Source organism: Pelobates fuscus, chromosome 1, assembly GCF_036172605.1.
Source record: "Pelobates fuscus isolate aPelFus1 chromosome 1, aPelFus1.pri, whole genome shotgun sequence".
NCBI classification, from domain to species: Eukaryota; Metazoa; Chordata; class Amphibia; order Anura; family Pelobatidae; genus Pelobates; species Pelobates fuscus.
The window spans coordinates 474,791,012-474,811,789 of record NC_086317.1 but is presented as its reverse complement, the minus strand read 5'-3'; the positions used below and the strand labels follow the sequence as shown (position 1 = coordinate 474,811,789).

The 20,778-nt window shown below is 40.5% G+C and overlaps 1 protein-coding gene across 1 annotated transcript; it reads right to left on the bottom strand.

Annotated features, from left to right (window-relative positions):
• Nucleotides 1–2,231: 2,231 nt before the first annotated feature.
• On the bottom strand, nucleotides 2,232–8,380 carry LIPT2 (lipoyl(octanoyl) transferase 2). The gene is made up of 2 exons (XM_063432020.1): nucleotides 7,881–8,380; nucleotides 2,232–3,636 (listed from the first exon to the last, which is right to left on the bottom strand). Exons 1-2 carry the CDS (start codon nucleotides 8,335–8,337, stop codon nucleotides 3,389–3,391), a joined length of 705 nt encoding a protein of 234 aa, XP_063288090.1. The 5' UTR covers nucleotides 8,338–8,380; the 3' UTR covers nucleotides 2,232–3,388.
• Between the last annotated feature and the right edge of the window lie 12,398 nt (nucleotides 8,381–20,778).

The window sequence follows — 20,778 nt, the reverse complement described above, 5'->3', positions numbered from 1 at the left end:
TGTAAGCACAACCCCCACCTGTGGACGTCGGGCCCTCATGGAGTCTGTTTCTGACCGTTTGAGCAGACACATGCACATTTGTGGTCTGCTGGAGGTCATTTTGCAGGGCTCTGGCAGTGCTCCTCCTCTTCCTCCTTGCACAAAGGCAGAGGTAGCGGTCCTGCTGCTGGGTTGTTGCCCTCCTACGGCCTCCTCCACGTCTCCTGATGTACTGACCTGTCTCCTGGTAGCGCCTCCATGCTCTGGACACTACGCTGACAGACACAGCAAACCTTCTTGCCACAGCTCGCATTAATGTGCCATCCTGGATGAGCTGCACTACCTGAGCCACTTGTGTGGGTTGTAGACTCCGACTCATGCTACCACTAGAGTGAAAGCACCGCCAGCATTTAAAAGTGACCAAAATATCAGCCAGGAAGCATAGGAACTGAGACGTGGTCTGTGATCAACACCTGAAGAACCACTCCTTTATTGGGGGTGTCTTGCTAATTGCCTATAATTTCCACCTGTTGTCTATCCCATTTGCACAACAGCATGTGAAATTGATTGTCACTTAGTGTTGCTTCCTAAGTGGACAGTTTGATTTCACAGAAATGTGATTGACTTGGAGTTACATTGTGTTAAATGTTACCTTTATTTTTATGAGCAGTGTATAAACACAATTTCCTTTATAAAATACAATTGTAATTGACAAGGTCTAAATCAGGGGTCCTCAAACTGCGGCCCTCCAGATGTTGCTGAACTACAACTCCCATGATTCTTTGAATTACATAGCCAGAGAATCATGGGAGTTGTAGTTCAGCAACATCTGGGGGGCCAGAGTTTGAGGACCCCTGGTCTAAATGTTATTGTGACAAACACTCCTTCTCATGAATGTTTGCCACGGACTTCTGGAGGAGTGTAGAAGCCGGCCTCCTGCCCGCTGACAATGGTCCAGGTCTGAGACACCGTTTGGGAGCCCCATTAGCAGCTTTCCCTGGATGCCCCTGGTTTAGTACTTTCCCTTCTCATGAATGGAACTGAACGCTAGCTCCCTGGCGCCCAGTCGCATGAAACAAACCCATGAATGGTCCTCAGCGGTACTTAGCTGCGACCGCTATGGAACTCATTTTGGTATGAGGACTTTGCAACCCGCCAGGAGAGCGCTTTTTGGAGGGAAGATGCTGGAGACTAAGGTGAACAAACTCTAACTGAGAGCCAGGCAGAGCACACCATATTTCGGACGCAGGAAGGTGACCGGCAAAAGCACCAAACACCCTGGAACTATTTTGGGCATAGGACCATGTGTGCGGCTGGCCAGAACTTTAACACGGTTGTGTTTCCCCTACACTGCATGGATCTAAGCGCTATTTGGAGAACTTTGGCACTCAGATCACAGCTATTTGGGGATGTATAACAAAGCGGGTTAATGTATGCTTTTATTATGTTTTGGGGTTTTTATGTTTGACTTTCTGTTCCAATTAGCTTACCGGTCTCTAACGCAATTATCTCCAAGTCCCAGAGATTTCTGGGAGGGGCTTGTGTTGAATACAATGGAGACCACCTGCTGGGGTCTGTGCATAAAAGGCAGAATTGGGCTCATTAAAACCAATTGTACTCCCAGAACTATCTGTTGTCTAGTTACTGGGAGGAAGAGGGCTAATCACTGCTCAGCACCTTGTTCCAGCTCGTGAAGGATTCGGCAGGGAAAGTCATTGTAAGCACTAGAGCTCCCAGGACTGTGTGTCATCCAGTCTCTGAGAGGGAATAGCGCTTTTCCCCTATCCTGTTCCAGGACGGAGAGGCTCCAAGAGGACCCCAGTCAAACCACAGTGACTGAGGCAGACACGCTGAGGTTTCCCCGGTTGCAGCTAGGAAGCGATCCGTGACGGAGGTATCCAGCCACGGTACAGGGAGCTCCGCTACAGTTATTATTTCCAAGTTCATTGGTACTTAATTCATTGAGTTTGTTTCAATGTTTTAATCCCTCTGGCACTTGGCATTGAGGATAACAGGTTAATCCAACTGAGAATTAACAGGTACTAGAAATAACAGAGCTGGATACCAACCTCCGCAGTCACCAGAAAAACACAGCAACAGCTGAGTGAGATCACCAGTTTGTGATCTGGTAGGATTTGAGTATTTGGTAAATGAATGTGACCTTAGCTCATGACACTTAAAGAGTTTGTGACACTAGTCTTTTTGGTACATGTAGCAGCCATCCCATAATAGTGACAAAGCATCAATGGAACTGTAGTTCCACCCATTTTAATAGATTAAGAAGCTCCCAACATAATTTAGATAATACATATGTTTTTACAAGTCAGTAGCAAACAATGTGACTTTTTACTTATTTGCATAATAATACAAATAATGATCAGGTATAGCAGTTTGAGGTATAATTAGCTTTTGATTTCTTCATCCCCAATTGTCTGACCCCTAGTGTTCATATTCAGTAGTGCTGTATAACCATGTGCCCCAATGTCGGTGAGCTAGAAATTTAGAAAGCTTTTCCACTTTGGCGCTTATGACTTTTACTTTGCAGTTCCTAATAAGTCACCATTGAACAGCCCTAAGTGAAATGTGGTAAACTAAAAGCCAAACTTTCAAATTCAGAGCAAACTAGCCAAGCAGTGACCACAACTCAGTTACAGAATTTTTATAAATCAGCTATTTTGGCCTGAATTTTAGTTGTCACCTCCGCACAATTCACGATTACGTGAATAATCCGCATGTATACAAATAGAAAAGATAAACAGTCCTTTTTTGCCACTCACTGTTGCATAAATGTCTCCATAAAAAGCAAACAGTTATAAACTGTGAATACACATTACAAAGCATGGATTTGCACAAGTCGAAAAGAGTGGATTGCATAAACGGAAAACGTGGTGCCAACGAGAGGGTAGAATAATAGCATGTTAAGACAAGCAAATCAGTCACGTCTTTCACCAAACTCTATTAACCACCGGCAGTCCATGCACCAGTTATTAATTGAAATGATTAAAGTAATAGAAAAATATTATGTGATTTCCCTACCATTTATAGTATTTTATCTGAATAGTGTAAGCATGCCACTGTTAGTCATTAAATGATCAATGTAAAACAGAATGGACTACAAGGGCTTTACGGAAATTGGAAAAATTGTCTCAGGTTGACTTTTTTGGAACTTTCTGCACAGCCGTAGTTAACAGACATCTTAGTAGTCATAGTATTGAAACTTGTATTTTCCTAACAATATATTGTTCCAGTAATGGGTACAACCACAATAAGGTGGTCTACACATAAGATACTATTTGCCCTTTGTTTACACTCACAACAAACTGTTTTATGTCGTCTCCCACCACAACATGACATAAAACCAATAAAATTGAGCAGAGAAAGAAAAATCACATATTTAAGATATTATTTGTTACGAGAGCTTGACCATCTGTTCTGATTGGTCTTCTAAAACTAAAGTGCATTTAAATTCTTCCTGAAAGGCTTCTAGAAATGGTGGAATTGTCTCTTCAACTGTGACATTCCTCCCCAGCTCCCGAGTCAAAGAAGTGACTCCTTTCCCAACGATTCCACAGGGAACGATGTGATCAAACCATGAAAGATCTGTGTTGCAGTTTAGGGCAAGGCCATGGGAGGTAATGTATCTGGAGCAATGAACACCTGGAAAAGAATGCAAAGATGGTCAATGCTGTACACAACCGCAAATGACAAAATAATGTAACATTATGAAATATTCCCACCACGTGCTCTTAATAAATAATTCCAACTGTGCTAGATCTACAGAGACTAAAGTAAATTCCACAAAATAAAAAAGGGATAACCAGAATGTTCTGCCTGGTATGTAGAGGCAGCACTGTCCTATAATCAACCATCATTATATATGTAGGAAGACCCCTATAGTGGTACCTTTAACACGGAACTTGGGACGGTCAGAAGGTATTGCACATTTCAAGCCAAACTAATGGAACTTGGAAAATGTACACATTTTGCCATCTTTTGGCCTAAAATGTATAATTTCCTGGTCAGTTCTCAACAAAACCCATTTTAGGGAATAACCTTGTTGGGTTTTCAAGCAGTCGTCAATATATGAAAAAACGTCCGGCACACACAAGTATCCAATATCACAATGTAAGAATTCTCCAAACCTAATTACCAAACAAACAGTGTCTTAAACCAGCTCTCATATTTTACAAACACCCCCAAGGGGACATCGTTAATCCATGTGCACATTCCCAAAGGCAAAGCTAAAGGACACTATATCCCAAGATCCTCTATAGAACAACACATGACAAGGAGCCCCTTTCAACAACTGTCAATAGTGATGACTATAGTATTTGACGACTGCATGCCACTGCTCCACCTTTTGTCAGCTACAAGCTTGCCCATAAGACAAAGTGACCCATGCTACGCATTCAGGGAGATATTAGTGCAACTCAACATTAGGAGGTATGAATCCCAGACTAGGGTGGGCATCTATAGAACCTATATATTTTATGTCTGGAGCTGGGGGGGTCCTTTGTGCCTGTGTACAGTGCAGAACTATATTTACACTTCCATATAACCTATATATCCCAATCATGGAGTTACAGGGGTCCCCTGAGCCTATGTACAGTGCAGAGCTAGGTTTACACTTCTATATAACCTATATATCCCAATCATGGAGTTACAGGGGTCCCCTGAGCCTATGTACAGTGCAGAGCTAGGTTTACACTTCTATAAAACCTATATATCCCAATCATGGAGTTACAGGGGTCCCCTGAGCCTATGTACAGTGCAGAGCTAGGTTTACACTTCTATATAACCTATATATCCCAATCACGGAGTTACAGGGGTCCACTAAGCGTATGTACAGTGCAGAGCTATGTTTACACTTCTATAAAACCTATATATCCCATTCATGGATTTACGGGGGTCCCCTGAGCCTGTGTACAGTGCAGAGCTAGGTTTACACTTCCGTATAACCTATATATCCCAATCATGGAGTTACAGGGGTCCCCTGAGCGTATGTACAGTGCAGAGCTAGGTTTACACTTCTATATAACCTACATATCCCATTCATGGAGTTACAGGGGTCCACTAAGCGCATGTACAGCGCAGAGCTATGTTTACACTTCTATATAACCTATATATCCCATTCATGGATTTACAGGGGTTCCCTGAGCCTGTGTACAGTGCAGAGCTAGGTTTACACAGATATATAACCTACAGTATGTATCCCATGTCTGGTGCTATAGGAGTCTCTGAGCCTGTGTACAGTGTAGAGCTATATTTACCGGTCAATATTATCTAGTTATTTTATTAAAGTTTGAATTTAAAGTGAACTCCAAATTTAAGGTCAAAATAGCCGAACATTTAAAATAAATCTACGTCAGTTATGATTTCTGCTTGGCTGCACACGTCTTAACCCCTTAACGCCGTTACGGCGTTCCATGCCGTCGCGCTTTAAATGGGCTTTAAAGCCGTTGCGGCGGCATGGAACGCCGTAACGGTTTAAGCCCCCAGGAGCCAGCAACTACTCACCTCCGCCGCGATCCTCTTCTGGGGGGCTGCCTGAGAGCCCTCCGGCAAATGAGGCCCCCGGGGGCCATGTGATCGCTCTCAAAGAGCGATCACATGGCCCCCTATAGCTGGCTATGGATCTGCCAGCAGGGGGACTGTTTGAAATATCAGACAGTCCCCCTGCTGGTAGGAGGTGTAAAAAAAATAAAATAAACATGTTTAAAAATAAATTAAATATATTTTAATATATATATAATATGTATATATATTATATATATATAATATATATACATATTATATATATGTAACGTCATGCAACGTGTATTTTAATATTAATATAAGTATATAAATTAATATTAAAATACACTTAGAATGACGTTACATATATATAATATGTATATATATTATATATATAATAGATGTACATATATATATTATATATAAATACGTATAATTAAAATAATAAATAAATAAAATAATAAAATAAATAAATAAAATATTGAAACAAAATTTAATATAAATTATATATGCATATGAAATTTCATTCTAACTGTATTTTGTTATTAATATATATATATATCGGTAACAAAATACACTTAGAATGACATTCTATATATATCTATCGTTGTATAAAATACAAATAACCGCAAATATATATATATATAGATAAATACATATAATTACAGAAAAGATTACATTAGTATACACGTAGAATTTAAATACCTATCAATGCATATATATTAAAATTCTACGTGTATATTTAAATAATCTTTTAACGTAATTATGTGATTTGATTAATTAAAATTTGATTGACATGCCTGACAACACAGGGAGAAAGTGCAGAGAATTTAATTCGCAAGCACTATATTTGACCCTGTAACTCTCCAAGACACCATAAAACCTGTACATAGGGGGTACTGTTTTACTCGGGAGACTTCACTGAACTCAAATATTAGTGTTTCAAACTGGTAAATTGTATTACAACAATGATATTTTAAGTAAAAGTGACGTTTTTCACATTTTTTACAAGCGAACGGCACTTTTATGGTCTATATTATTGTTGTAATATGTTTTACGGTTTTAAAACACTAATATTTGTGTTTAGTTTAGTCTCCCGAGAATAACAGTACCCCCCATGTACAGGTTTTATGGTGTTTTGGAAAGTTAGAGAGTCACATATAAGGCTTGCATTTCATTTTTTTCACATTGAAATTTGCCAGATTGGTTATGTTGCCTTTGAGAGCGTATGGTAGCCCAGGAATGAGAATTACCCCCATGATGGCATACCATTTGCAAAAGTAGACAACCCGAGGTATTGCAAGTGGGGTATGTCCAGTCTTTCTTAGTAGCCACTTAGTCACAAACACTGGCCAAATATTAGTTTTTTGCTTTTTTCACACAAAAACAAATATGAACGCTAATTTTGGCCAGTGTTTGTGACTAAGTGGCTACTAAAAAAGACTAAACATACCCCACTTTCAATACCTTGGCTTGTCTAATTTTTCAAATGGTATGCCATTATGGGGGTAATTCTCTTTTCTGGGCTACCACACCGTCTCAAAGGTAACATTACTAATCTGGAAAATTTCAATTTGAAAATGGAACCTTCTATATTTGACCCAGTAACTTTCCAAAACACCATAAAACCTGTTAATGGGGGGTACTGTTGTACTCGTGAGACATCGCTGATTACAAATATGCGCATTTTTTTGCAGTAAAACCTAACAGTATTATGACATTCACAGCTAAAATGGCAGACGGAAATACAAATTTTAAAAAAAATCTTATTTTCTCACCTTTTTTTTTATTTTATTCATAATAAATTATGTTCCATATATGAATAGTTAATGATAGATTAAAGCCCTGTTTCTCCTGAACAAAATGATATATAATAAGTGTGGGTGCATATAATTTGAAAGAGGGGAACTACGGGTGAACAGACATATAGCGCAAATTCCAGTTTTTGTTTACATTTTGTTTTGATCAGAACGTGCACTATTGACTCCGTCCTGAAGGGGTTAAAGGACTACTAAAGTCACCAAATCTCAATTAGCTGGTGTTGGTGCAATGCTCCTGTTATTTTATTAATTTTAATACTTCAGATAGGGACAGGTTTGTATTCCTAACGCTAGAGTGTTCCTTTACATTTAAAATTCACTTTGAATTGTCACTTTAGAAAAAAAATAAAAATAATAATAATAATAAAAAAAAAATATATATATACACATTATATTATTTATTATTCTATAACCCCTGTCTATATTATATTATTATATATTATTCTATAACCCGTCTATATTACATTATTATATATTATTCTATAACCCCTGTCTATATTACATTATATTATTTATAATTATATAACCCCTGTCTATATTATATTATAATATTGTGATGTGTCTCACCGATAGCGCAGATTTTCCTCCCCCGGACCCACACCCCTGTCTCCGGGGTCCTGTCCGCCCCCAGCCCGAGGCTCCGGCAGAGGCCTATGCCGGCTCTCTCCAGGCCGGCCACGTATTCCCGCAGGGAGCGGCGGAGCCGGCCGAGGTGCAGTACCGGGTAGCAGAGCAGCTGTCCTGGCCCGTGGAAGGTGATGAGTCCGCCCCGGTCTGTGCGCTGGAAGTCGGCCCCGAGCCCCCGCAGCCGGTCCTCCTCCGGCCCCGGGTACTGGCCCCGCCGGACCCCGACCGTGTACACCGCCGGGTGCTCGCACAGGATCAGCGCCCCCCGGGGACACTCCGCGGCCCCCACCGCCTGCACGGCCTTCACCCAGCGCTGCTGCACCCGCACGGCCTCGGAGTAAGGCAGCACGCCAAGCCGGACAACGCGCAGCACGGGGCGGCCGCCCGAGCACGACATACCGGGGATCGGGCCTACTACCGGGGGAGGGGGGACAGGCCGAGCGAGCAATGCCGGAGGAGGGCTGAGTGACAGAAATATATCTGGAAATACAATACATAAATACACCACGGGTTACAGCATGGCATAGCTGCCAACAGTCCCTGTGTAGGAGAGACAGTCCCTATTATTAGACCAAATCCCCTCTCACCCTATTATATCATAATATCCCCCTATTGTACCATAATATCCCCCTATTGTATCATAATATCCCCCTATTGTATCATAATATCCCCCTATTATATCATAATATCCCCCTATTATATCATAATATCCCCCTATTACGGTATATCATAATATCCCCTATTATATCATAATATCCCCCTATTATATCAGAGTGTCCCTCTTTTATATCATAATGTCCCTCTTTTATATCATAATGTCACTCTTTTATATCATAATGTCCCTCTTTTATATCATAATGTCCCTCTTTTATATTATAATGTCCCTCTTTTATATTATAATGTCACACTTTTCTTTATGAGCTCCATATAATACTCCCAGTAATGAGTCTTTAAACTGCAATAAATGTGTTTAGAAATCAGTCTGTGTAAATGATTATTATTTTATCATTTACATAGCGCCAGCAAATTCCGTATCGGTGGACAAACAGACACGTAATTGTAACCAGACAAGTGGACTCACAGTAAATCAGATTACATTTAAATGTATAGACTGTTATTAGTAAGTCTCCTTAAATTCCAGCCACATCCCTAAAATTATTGGACCACTTTACACCCATAATGCATCAGAGCTTGCTGAAGTGCTTTATGGGTGAGGAGTATCCCATAATAATGAACGTTTATAAAAGTACTGATTTCTATTACAACTCAGCAATTTTATAAATAATTAATGTAACACCCGCACCCCCCTCCTCCTGGCTCTCAATCAAACAACCATTTTTTTCTTTTTTCTTATGCTTTTGTTAGCTCCCTTGAGCTAACTGGAGTGTGCCTACCTCCCTACCTGCGTACCTTCACTTAGGCCTCAGGCCAGCTGCCACAGCTTGTGTGCACACACAGCAGACACGCATGCAGGAATAGGTACGTGCACGGAGGTGGACCTTCAGAAGCTTCTCAACGAGAAGCCTCTGATAGGCTATTTCCCAGTGAAGAGACTTTTTCTGTAGAAAAAAATGTGTGTATGTATTCATTGGGGTGTATCTACTAAACAGTGAGTTAAAATGTTTTGCCCATTTGTTCAGAGGAGTGTTCCTTTAAAGTGTCCCTTTTTGAAATATTGAGTGGTATCTAATTGCTGCCATTTCATTCTGGTTTATTCAATACTGAATTCTAGTACATTAAAAACCACATTGCGAAATGTAGGTAGAAAGTGCTCAGAGGGTTATTCGTTAAATTGTGACTTTTCAGGAATTAAAATTAGGAGTAGTTTTAGCGCAAAATTTAACATACAATTTGGAACTCACGTCAAAAGCCTGACAATTTATACTTTAGTGCAGGGGTAGGCAACCTTTATCAACACAGTGCCGAAATAGGATTGTGATGTCCCTTAGCGTGCCAGTCCCTTTTAAATCGAGGTGTGTATGTTGCCGTATTCGGTTTGTGTTATTTATACTGCAGGTGCTTTGTATCATTGTATTTGTGAGTATATGAGTTATTATATTGTATATGTTCATGAGTAGTTTGTGGTATCGTGTATTATACATATGAATGTGGGCTATCTATAGGGGCTGCTTGTGGAATTGTGTGTGTGGATGGATATATCACATTCTGTGTTTGGTAGTGTGTGTATGTGTGGGGCTGCTTGGGGTATTGTATGTGAGAGCCTGCATGTGGGGTTGTGTGCATGTATGTGGATTGTCAGTGGTGTTGAGTTTGTGCGGATTGTGTGTTGTGTTTGTGTGTGGGCTGTTTGTATTATTTGTATGAGGGGAGGATTATTATGCATTTCTGTGTATATCTAGTAGTGTGGGTGGATTCCCTGGGTTCCAGTGGGGACCAGGCTGGCCAGGGACAGCTCAAGGACAGGAGCTGCAAAAGCACCTGCAGGCTGCTCTACTCCAGTGTGGATTCCCATTCACAAGTGCTGGGAGGAAGTGATCTGAGATCACTTCCTCTATGTGCTGCAATGCATAAATTGAGGATTATCCTTCACCACCTTTTCGTATTAGCAGATATCTTAAGTTTCACTGGGACTCCTGATAGGCCAGAGTCTGTTTGGTTCTAGCAGCCTTGAGTGCCGTGCATGGCTCACGTGCCGTAGGTTGCCTACCGCTGCTTTAGTGAATAACATTGCTGGGAAAATCCTTCAACTTGGTTATCAAATCTTGAAATTTGCAAATCAGTTTTTATTTAATTACAGTTCAAAAGGTTCACAAATCTGCTAATCTCATCAAATTCAAATGTTACTCCATGTCACTGATTTAAAGTGGTCATGGTGCCTGGAGTCTGTGTCTGGAGCTATGAAAAGCCGCACATATAATGTTCAACCCCTCTGATGCAGGAGGTGTAATTCCAACATTCTATACTGCTCTTTAATACCCCTCCATATTTCTTCCACACTTTCCTTCTTTACACTGTTCTCTGTAAATTAATTGTCCCTATTTCACTTTCTCTCAATTTCCTCTCTTACCTCCCTTCTCCCCTTTTCTAGTGTACTTTTCCTCCTTTCCATTGTTCTCTCCCGCCTCTCTTCCTTGCTGCCATTTGTCTTGGTACATGTTTGCCCTACTTCCACCTTTCTCCATCCCCACTGTTAAATGAATCCCCTCTCTTTTCCACTGCAATCCTTTTCATTGTTCTCACCTATTTTCATTTTACTCTCTTCTTCTTTTGGATCTGTTCATTTTTGTTTCTTTAATCTTTTCATACTTTCTCCCCTTTTCCCCTATTTTCCGTGTTTTCTTTTTCTATCACGGTCATCTATTTCACTGCTGTTATAATATCTCTACCCCTCTTCTGCTTTGCTCTCTCCATATCATGTTCATCTTGTCTCTATTCTTCTTACCCTCTTTTCCATGCTTTCCATTTTAAGAAATCAAATGTTTTAAATTGTCTAATTTCAATACCAATTAAACACATTCCAAGACTTCTAATGTAGCAATCTCCTTTTTGCATGACTCACAGGCCACGTTTCCTCACCCACATCATGGCGGCTGATGTCCTGCTAACATTTCCTCTGTGGTTTTTGGCTTGATCAGCTGTTGTGCTTTGTCTATGTATAGTACCTTGGAAAACAAAATATATCAAACCATAAATAGCTCAAAACAGGATGTATTCTTATTTTCTGACATCAGTAGAGACATTTTCAGGCAGTGTTGGTTTGGGTAGAAGCTATGATTATCTTGGAATGTGGAATCTTCTTTATGTTATGACTGAGTTGTTTACAGGTTTTGAAGCATTATTGGCTTACATTGGAATTATTGGGAACTACACTTACAATTATTCCCAGCCAGTTTAACCCCTTAAGGACCAAACTTCTGGAATAAAAGGGAATCATGACATGTCACATACGTCATGTGTCCTTAAGGGGTTAAAGGATCACAATAGGGTCAGGAAAACAAACTCATTTTCTTGACACTATATAATCCTTAGGTCCCCTCATCCATCCGGGCCCGCCTCCCGCTGGCCTGAAGGGGTTAAAACTCCTTCATCCACTTACCTTAATCCAGCGCCGGGCTCCCTCGGTGCTAGTGACCTCTTCTCTTCTCTCCCTCAGACGTCAGCTCCCGAGTGGAGCAGCCAGAGCCGCGCGCACATTAAAAACGCCTATAGGAAAGCATTTCTTAATGCTTTCTTATGGACGTTCTGCGTGCTCAATGCGATTTTTGCATTGATCGTCGGGAAGTGCCTCTAGCGGCTGTCAGGAAGACAGCCACTAGAGCAGGGTAGGCAACCTACGGCACTAGTGCCATGCACAGCACTCGAGGTGTCTTTCCACGGCACTCAAGGCTGCTAGAGCCAAACAGGGTCTGGCCTATCAGGAGTCTCAGTGAAACTTCAGATATCTGCTAATACAAAGAGGTAGTGAAGGACAATCCTCAATTTATGCATTGCAGCACTTAGAGGAAGTGATCACAGATCACTTCCTCCCAGCACTTGTGAATGGGAATCCACACTGTAGTAGAGCAGCCCACAGCTGATGTTGCAGCTCCTGTCCTTGACCTGAACCTGCCCAAGCTGGTCCCCAGTGGAACCCAGGGAAGCCACCCACACTGCTAGATATACACAGACCTGCAGAATAAACCTCCCCTCATGCAAATAATATGAACAGCCCACACCCAAACATACACACAATCCCCACAAACGCAACACCACTAACAATCTACATACATGCACACAATCCCACATGCAGCCTCTCACATGCAAAACCCTAAACAGCCCCCATACACTACCTAACACACAATGTGACATATCCACCCACACACAATTCCACAAGTAGCCCTCATACACAGCCCACATTCATATGTATCATACACAATACCATAAACTACTAATGAACATATACAATATAACAGCTCATATACGCACAAATACAACGATACAAAGCAATTACAGTATATATAACACAAGCAGAATACGGCAGCACACACACCTCAATTTAAAAAAATAGGATCGGCAGGGCCGTTTGAAGGAATTTGGGGGCCCCAAACAAAATGGACATTACTCCCCCCCCCTCCCTCTTTATGTTCTTCTCACCTCCCCTTCCCTGTAGCGTGGCCGAGCTCAGGGTGCACTTCCTGTCAGTCCGGCCAGGAACAGGAAACTGAATCTCCTGTACCACGTGGTACCCGGCCAGACTGACAAGAGGAAGAGGAGCTCGGCCACGCTACAGGGAAGGGGAGGTGACGAGAGAGGCAGTGCTGCAGCCGCCTGAGGCTCTCTATAGAGCGCTCAGGTGGCTGCAGCCTTATAGGAAGCACCGGCCCTGCTTGGGGGCCCAGGCCAGCTCGTGGCCCCAAGCAATTGCTTGGTTAGCTTGCCTGGTAGCGACGGGCCTGAGGATCGGCACGCTACGGGACATCACAATCCTATATCAGCACAGTGCTGCTAAAAGGTTGCCTACCCCTGCACTAGAGGCTGGATTAACCCTGCAATAAAAATTTTACATCTGAAGGGTTAAAACCTGGGGGACGTGGCACCTAGACCATTTTATTGAGCTGAAGTGGTCTGGGTGACTATAGTGGTCCTTTAAATGCTAGATCAGCATTATGGAAAATGGATGACATACACCTGCAGTGAATACATTTAAAGAGAAACTATAGTGCCAGGAAAACAAATGTGTTTTTCATATGGGGTTTTGGGTGATGCTGACATCCCCATTCATAGCACGAAAGTCCCTATAATGGCTGTCTGTTAGACAACCACTAGAAGTAGAGTTAACACTAGCAGGTAATTATTGTAGTTTCTTAAAAACTGCAATAATTAAATGCTCAGGGCTAAGGGACCTTGAACAGTGCACCCAAACCACTTCAATGAGCTGCAGTGGTCTGAGTGCCTATAGTATCCGTTTAATGAAATGGCATGATAAAACGGAAATACACAGTTATGACTATTTTGTAGAAAAAAAAGGCAAACATACTAAATGACCAACTTCAATATTTACACTAAAATGTTCTAATTTTTGTTCAATACAATAGACTAACAAAAAATGTGCAACTCAACATTTTTCGTGTCCAAGCACTTAACTGTAATTAAGGATATAACAGTGATATATTTTATACAATAAATAAGGGTGTCTGTACCCTGTATGTCACTTATACAGTTGTTGACAGCTGACATACAGGGTATGACAGTCATTTAAAGTTCCCCTAGATTACAGGTCCCACTAATGAAGGTATCCAGCAATAGCCCCTCTGAGTCTAACGAATGCATCCAAACAGCGCCATGCCACGGCAACTGGTTGCACTCTGCAATTATGGCATCTTTGGTGGTTAGTGTTGATCAAACTTGAGACAGCCAGCAATATGTTCGCTGCTACCAGAATCAGAACATTATAACAAACTGTCACAATGTATTTCAGCCTATACTGTGGGATGCTCTGTATCTGGTGCTTACTGTGATCACAATGTAGTGGACTGTTGCTGGCTGCCTATTATATGATTATCTCCTAGGCTGTCTGATCGGCCAGGGTTTCAGTCACAGTGATGGCATGCCTTGGATTCATTGACTGTCATAGCCATCAATCAGTCTGTGGGTAATTCTGCTAAACACTGATCTGCTAGGTTTAGTGTTAGCTAGGGTTACAGTTAACTATGGTTAAGGTTAGCCAAATTAAGGATTATTAATTGGGTTTTGTATGCCAAGGTTAGGATTGCCAAGTGTCTCTGTCTTTTTTTTATACTAAAGCAAACTTCAGTGAGAAAAAAAATTTCTAAGGAGCACTTACTGTGTTTTTATCAGCAGATTATAAATGTTACATTTAGTCGAAGCTTTACTAGAAAACAGGGCTGGACTGGGGATACAAAGCAGCCCTGGAAAACAAAATCTATGCCAGCCCCGCAGCACGGCGTGGGAAAAAAAAAGGTGAGTAAAAACACTATTTCTAAACACACACAGGCACACACATACACCATGACAGACACACACACACACACACACAATTGAATACAAATATGTGTACTTTATTGCAGTAACAGCTAACAGTATTGTGACATTCACAGTTATATTTTTTATATTTTATTCATATTAAGTTATGCTTAATATATAAATATTTGATGTGACATTAAAAGCCGTGTTTCTCCTGAACAAAATGATATATAATAAGTGTGGGTGCACATAATATGAGGTGAATTACGCCTGAACAGACATACAGCGCAAATTCAAGGTTTTGTTTACGTTTTGATTTGATGACAACTTGTACAATTGGCTCAGTCGTTAAGGGGTTAAGGACGAAGGTAATTGTCCAAGTTCTGAACCAAAACAAAACCTAGAATATGTCTGTTCAACCATAATTGACCTCTTTCATATTAAGTGCACCCACACTTATTATTATATCATTTTGTTTAGGAGAAACGGGGCTTTCATTTTACATCAAATATTTATAAATGAAACATAATTTAATATGAATAAAATCTAAAAAAAACTGTTATACATTAAGACATGTTGTTGTTTTCCAAGTTCTGCATGGCATTTTTACTGTGAATGTCATAATACTGTTAGTTTTTACTGCAATACAATACACATATTTGTGTTCAGCAATGTCCCACGAGTACAAAATGCCCCCCGTGTGCTGGTTTTATAGAGTTTTGGAAAGTTATAGGACTTGCAAAATAAATTCTTTGGTATTACTGCCGGGCTGTTATGAATTATTGTGTTGTAGTATTATCTGGAACGTGATGAACAAACCTTGTAATGTAATATCCAAGCTGCAGCTTGTAACAAAAGTCTTCATTAAATCAAACCATAAATCAGACACGACAAGACCCCCACTTAATGCGTATGATGCTGTACCTAATCATAGGTTTCATATGATTACCACCTGTTATGGTTATGGTGCTTCAAGTATCCCTTTACTCTTGTATATTCCATTACAAAAAAAACACTGGAACTTATGCACACACTCAGAAAAAGAGCCAATTAGAACGTAAATTATCAAAATCTCTGGGCTCTTGATTCATAAGCAATGTAACTTATATGCATATTACATTATTACAATAAGAGCCTAAAAGAAACATGTGGTGGTTAATAAAATGGAATCAGCAACAGGGGATGTAGTATGTATGTGTAGTTGATGTAATGTGAGATAGGGGCTGTTTGTGTGCAGGAGGGTGTGAGATATATTATAAAAAAAATAATTTCAAAAAATAACGTTTATTCCCCCCTCCATCGTGTTACCTTGTATCCGGTATGGAGAGCTTTTGCTGTGCATCCAATGCTTGGTGCAGACCTGGAGTAATGGCTCTATGCATCTTGATCTGGACGCATCGAATCACTAGAACCATTACACCAGGTCTGCACCCACTGAAACTAAACGTCTCTGCCACCCTCACACCCCTTTTCCCACTATAGCTTTCTGTGCTGCTCTCCCTGCAATCTCAGGAATCCAGCAATAAAAGTTTATACAGTGGATAATATAAAAAGCCTACACACTAGTGAAATTGAAGTGGAAAAAAAAAAAAAGTAAAGACAGAAGTAACGATACATAATGTAAATGTCAGACTTTTTCCATGAGTAACGTGATCTTCCAACAAATAAAAATCCAGAGGAAAAAACAAATAGTTAATTATTAGGAAAGTTTTAAAAAGGTTATTTTTTGGTTTTTTTTGGATGATCGCATTACAGATAGCAATGTCTGACTTTAACATTGTTGTTATATCTTTATTTACATTTTAAAAAATAATAATAATTTCATAATGGTGTGAAGACATTTTATATTCAATCTCATTTATTTGAATTAGAGTAAAACTCTACTGTCTACTGTGTCTCACCATCTTACTGAGAAGAAATATTCCATAAAAGGTTTGTTATTATTTTATTCATATAGCGCCATCAGATTCCGTAGCGCTGTACAATGGGTGTATGAAGCTTAGCTTGAAGAGGGAAGAGTCTGTAAATCTGTAACAAAAAGAGAATGCAGCTTACAAACCTTTTCAAGGGAACATTTTTATGACACTTAACCCATGATTCACACTAAATGATAAGGCACCTTAAAGAGACACTCTGGGAACCATAATCAACTTCATCGGCATTACGTTTTTTAATGGTGTGAGGAAGTCTTCAGGCATCGGCTTACCTCAGCAGCTCCCGATTCACAAAATATGTACTTTTACCACTCTGTTTTGTGGATGGGAGCTAACGATAGGCTCCTATACCGGGGCTTCCTTATTCAAACCTCTAATTGCAACAGATGTAGCTGGGCACAGCTGATGGGCACCAGGTTTGAGGGACACCTCAAGGGCCTCCTCGCATTATAACAATTTCATTCTGATGAAGTAGTTAAGGTGCATGAAGTGATCCTTTAACTGAAATACACATTTTTTTATATTTCATAGTAAAAATGCAAGATTTATTTTGATCTATCTGTCTGTCTGCCTGCATTCCATGCCTATTGCCTAATGGTCTTTGCATTCATTTTAAAGCCTAGAATTGTGTGGTTCCACGTGAATCACAGCTCTGCAATTACCATTGATGATGATGCTAGAAAGGCCGTTGTGCCTTATTCCTGCTGGCAAAATGAATGGAAATGAAGTCCCCAAAGAGGTTACTGTTTACTTGAATTGAATAGTTCCTTTGAGTATTTATTTCCTGCCCTATCGCTCATTACAAGGTCCTTATTTACAAAAGTATATTTAGAATCTGCACATGTCCAATATATCTTTCTTTCATATCTTTCCTGCATCTCTCCTAGTCAGGAAGACAATACTCGGTGGGATCCGGTAAGCTCTTATTTGAGTTATTCGATCATTTTACAGTACGCAAGACAACAAGCAACAAACAATTCCACAGTACCCAACGTGGCGAGAATATGAATAATGATGAGAATACTTTGAGTGGATTTTCTCTGTTACGAGTTTTCGAATGCATTATCCAAGTATTCTGTACTTTTCCAAGTTATACTTTGAGTATTAGTACTATAACATGACGCTATTTTTTTTTTAACACCTACTACATTTATTTGAAAATCACTAAGAATCACTAAGAATGTTTGAATATGACTGATGAAAACTCTAATGGGACAAAACGAGTATAACAGAAACTAGTGGAAAAATAGAAAAAAAAATGCATAATTTTCTATGGACCCAGAAAGACTTTATTATTATTAGCATTTATACAACGCACATATTAAAAATTTATTTTTATTATGTTTACATTATCATTTCCGCCTCTTTAATAGTTATTTGTTACCTTTTTTATTTGTTGTTAGGTTTATTTTTTTTAAATTTGCTGTTAGATTTTTTTAGTAATACCTTAATCTACGATTTTAGGAGTGGTCGCTATTTTAATTTGTAAGATGTTCACGCTGTAACGAATAAATGTGTAAATCTGTTAGTAAGTGATTGTGGGTTGGAAATATCTATACCTCGTGTATTTTTACTATTTTCAGACTAATACAATGTCAGCAGCACTTCAATACCTATACATTTTAAAACACTCTGATACGTCTTTCTTTTCCTGTTCCATTGTCTTCTCTAAGATTTGCAACTAAAGGGTACATCACATCACAATTGTTAAGGTTAGTATGCACACCCTACATACAGTGCTAATCAGGAACAAAGGATTATTACCAGACCTTAGAATGTCCGGCTTAAAGTGGCACTGTCATGGACGCATATGTTGTTTTTTTTTAACCCTCCCCCCCCCCCCCCCCCCGTTCCTCCTGCTAGTCAACCCCTAAAGTCTCTAGATCCTACACTTCACCTTTTTCTTAACACTTTATTGATTGTCCGGATCTAGATCCTAGGTGCCACCATCTTAGTGTGGGTAGATGAAGGCCCTGCGGGACATGTCATCTGCTCACACTAGCTAGAACTGTGCAATACCCGTGCATGCCCAGTTTAATACTTGGGCATTTGCTATTGTCTGAAAATTGAACAGGAATTTTGGCTATTTGTTCATTCGTCAGAAAGATGAATTAATGAATAGAAATTACAAAGAACAAGCAAAGACTGAATTTCAATTTCACTTATTATAAGGAGGGAGCTACCTGCTCCCTCCCTGTTATATGTAAAAAGAGAAGCATCAGGGAGCTGTGCTCCCCTCCACTGCCAAAACCCCCAATATTTTTATAAAGGAGATTCAAATTTCCCTCCTGCCCCTTCTTGCTATACTGTAAGCAGGGGCACTACCTTGAAAGTGTGGAGCTCGGTTAGGACAAAAGCTTATCCTAACCACAACTCCGGGACCACTGACTCCGATATTCTATAACCCTGAAGTTGCTGGTGGCCTCACACCTGGAGACATCAGCGTCTTTAGTGTATCTGATTGGACTTACATACGCCAGTGGTGCACCTTGGACGCAATAACACCGCTTCTGGATTTACTGCCAAGCAGGAACAAAATGGGTTTGGACAGATTCTGCTTCTTCCAAGTTAAATCATACTACGCTTCCTAATATGGACTACACCTATTTCACAGGAATCCAACAGAGTTCAAGGAATTGTGCAGGGCACTGGCACACGTACATAAGGGTATCTCGGTGTTGTATACATTACTTCTGTCATCCGCTCCGTCCGAACCCATGAGTCATATTACGTGCTGGGAACGAGTCACGGGTGCCACACTCTCGGACCCTCAGTGGGCAGAGATCCACATACTGACCCACCAGAGTTCTATCTGTTTCAAACAACAAGAACTTAACTGCAAGTTACTGATTGGGTGGTACAGGAGAGAGATAACACTATATGCTTCCTGAGGTCTCTGAGACCTGCTTGAGATGTGGGGAAGATGTGGGTTCTGATCTCCACATTTGGTGGTCATGCTGAAGACTGGTTCCCTTTTGGGCTGCTGTACACAAAACGATTAAAGACATACTGGATACTGAGCTCCACTTCAAGCCTCTCCAAATGCTCCTTCATCACACTACAATGTCTCTCTAAAAATATATGTCACTCATCAAACATTTTCTAAATGCTGCCAAACGATTGATCCCAACTAGATGGCGTCCCACTGATGTGCCCATCCTCCAACAGTGGATGGAAAATGTGGAGGAGATCCATGAAATGGAAATGCTCACAGCCTCCTTGAGGGGTAGCTTGGAGCACTGCCTGCAGAGGTGAACACCGTGGATAGACTTCCTGTCTCGGCTACAGACTTAGAATGGTTAATCCAAACGGTGTGGAACGGACAGGGAGAAACTATTTCCTTTTTTTTTTTTTTTAAACTCTCTCTTCCATCCTCTGCCTTCTATCTTCTTCCCCTACATATCCTCCCACCTCTATTCTTCCTACTTTAATTTGTGTTGTGATCTCTCGCGCTTGTGTTGGAGATGAGGTTGCCCATTCAACACCAGTTTCTATCAAACTCTGGTTGGACGATGGGTACAAGAGGCATAATTGGAATTGTGACTGTCATATGACTGTAAGGTCCACTGACACATTTTTTTAGTTCTTGCCAAAATTCATTTGCATTTCATGTACGTTGCTCTGTGTTTCCTGGCTCGATATGGGCCGCATATTTGATGCCAACTGTTACGTGTATTTCATAGCAAACTGTGTATTTTTTATATTAATTCCTCTATATCTGGATAGCACACTTTATTTAGTATTTCTGTACAAAAATCTAAATCGGTAATAAAGATTGTCAAAAAAATAATGATAATTAACGGGGGTGCTATGAAACTAAATAGGAGAGCTAGTGTCCTCCCCGGCCCCCACTCATGAGCTGTGGGTGGGGCCACTAAACAGGGCCGGTGCAAGGATTTTTGCCGCCCTAGGCAACAATCCATTTTGCCGCCCCCCCATGACGGCAACTACATTCCCTTTAGATGTTTATTCACTAAACT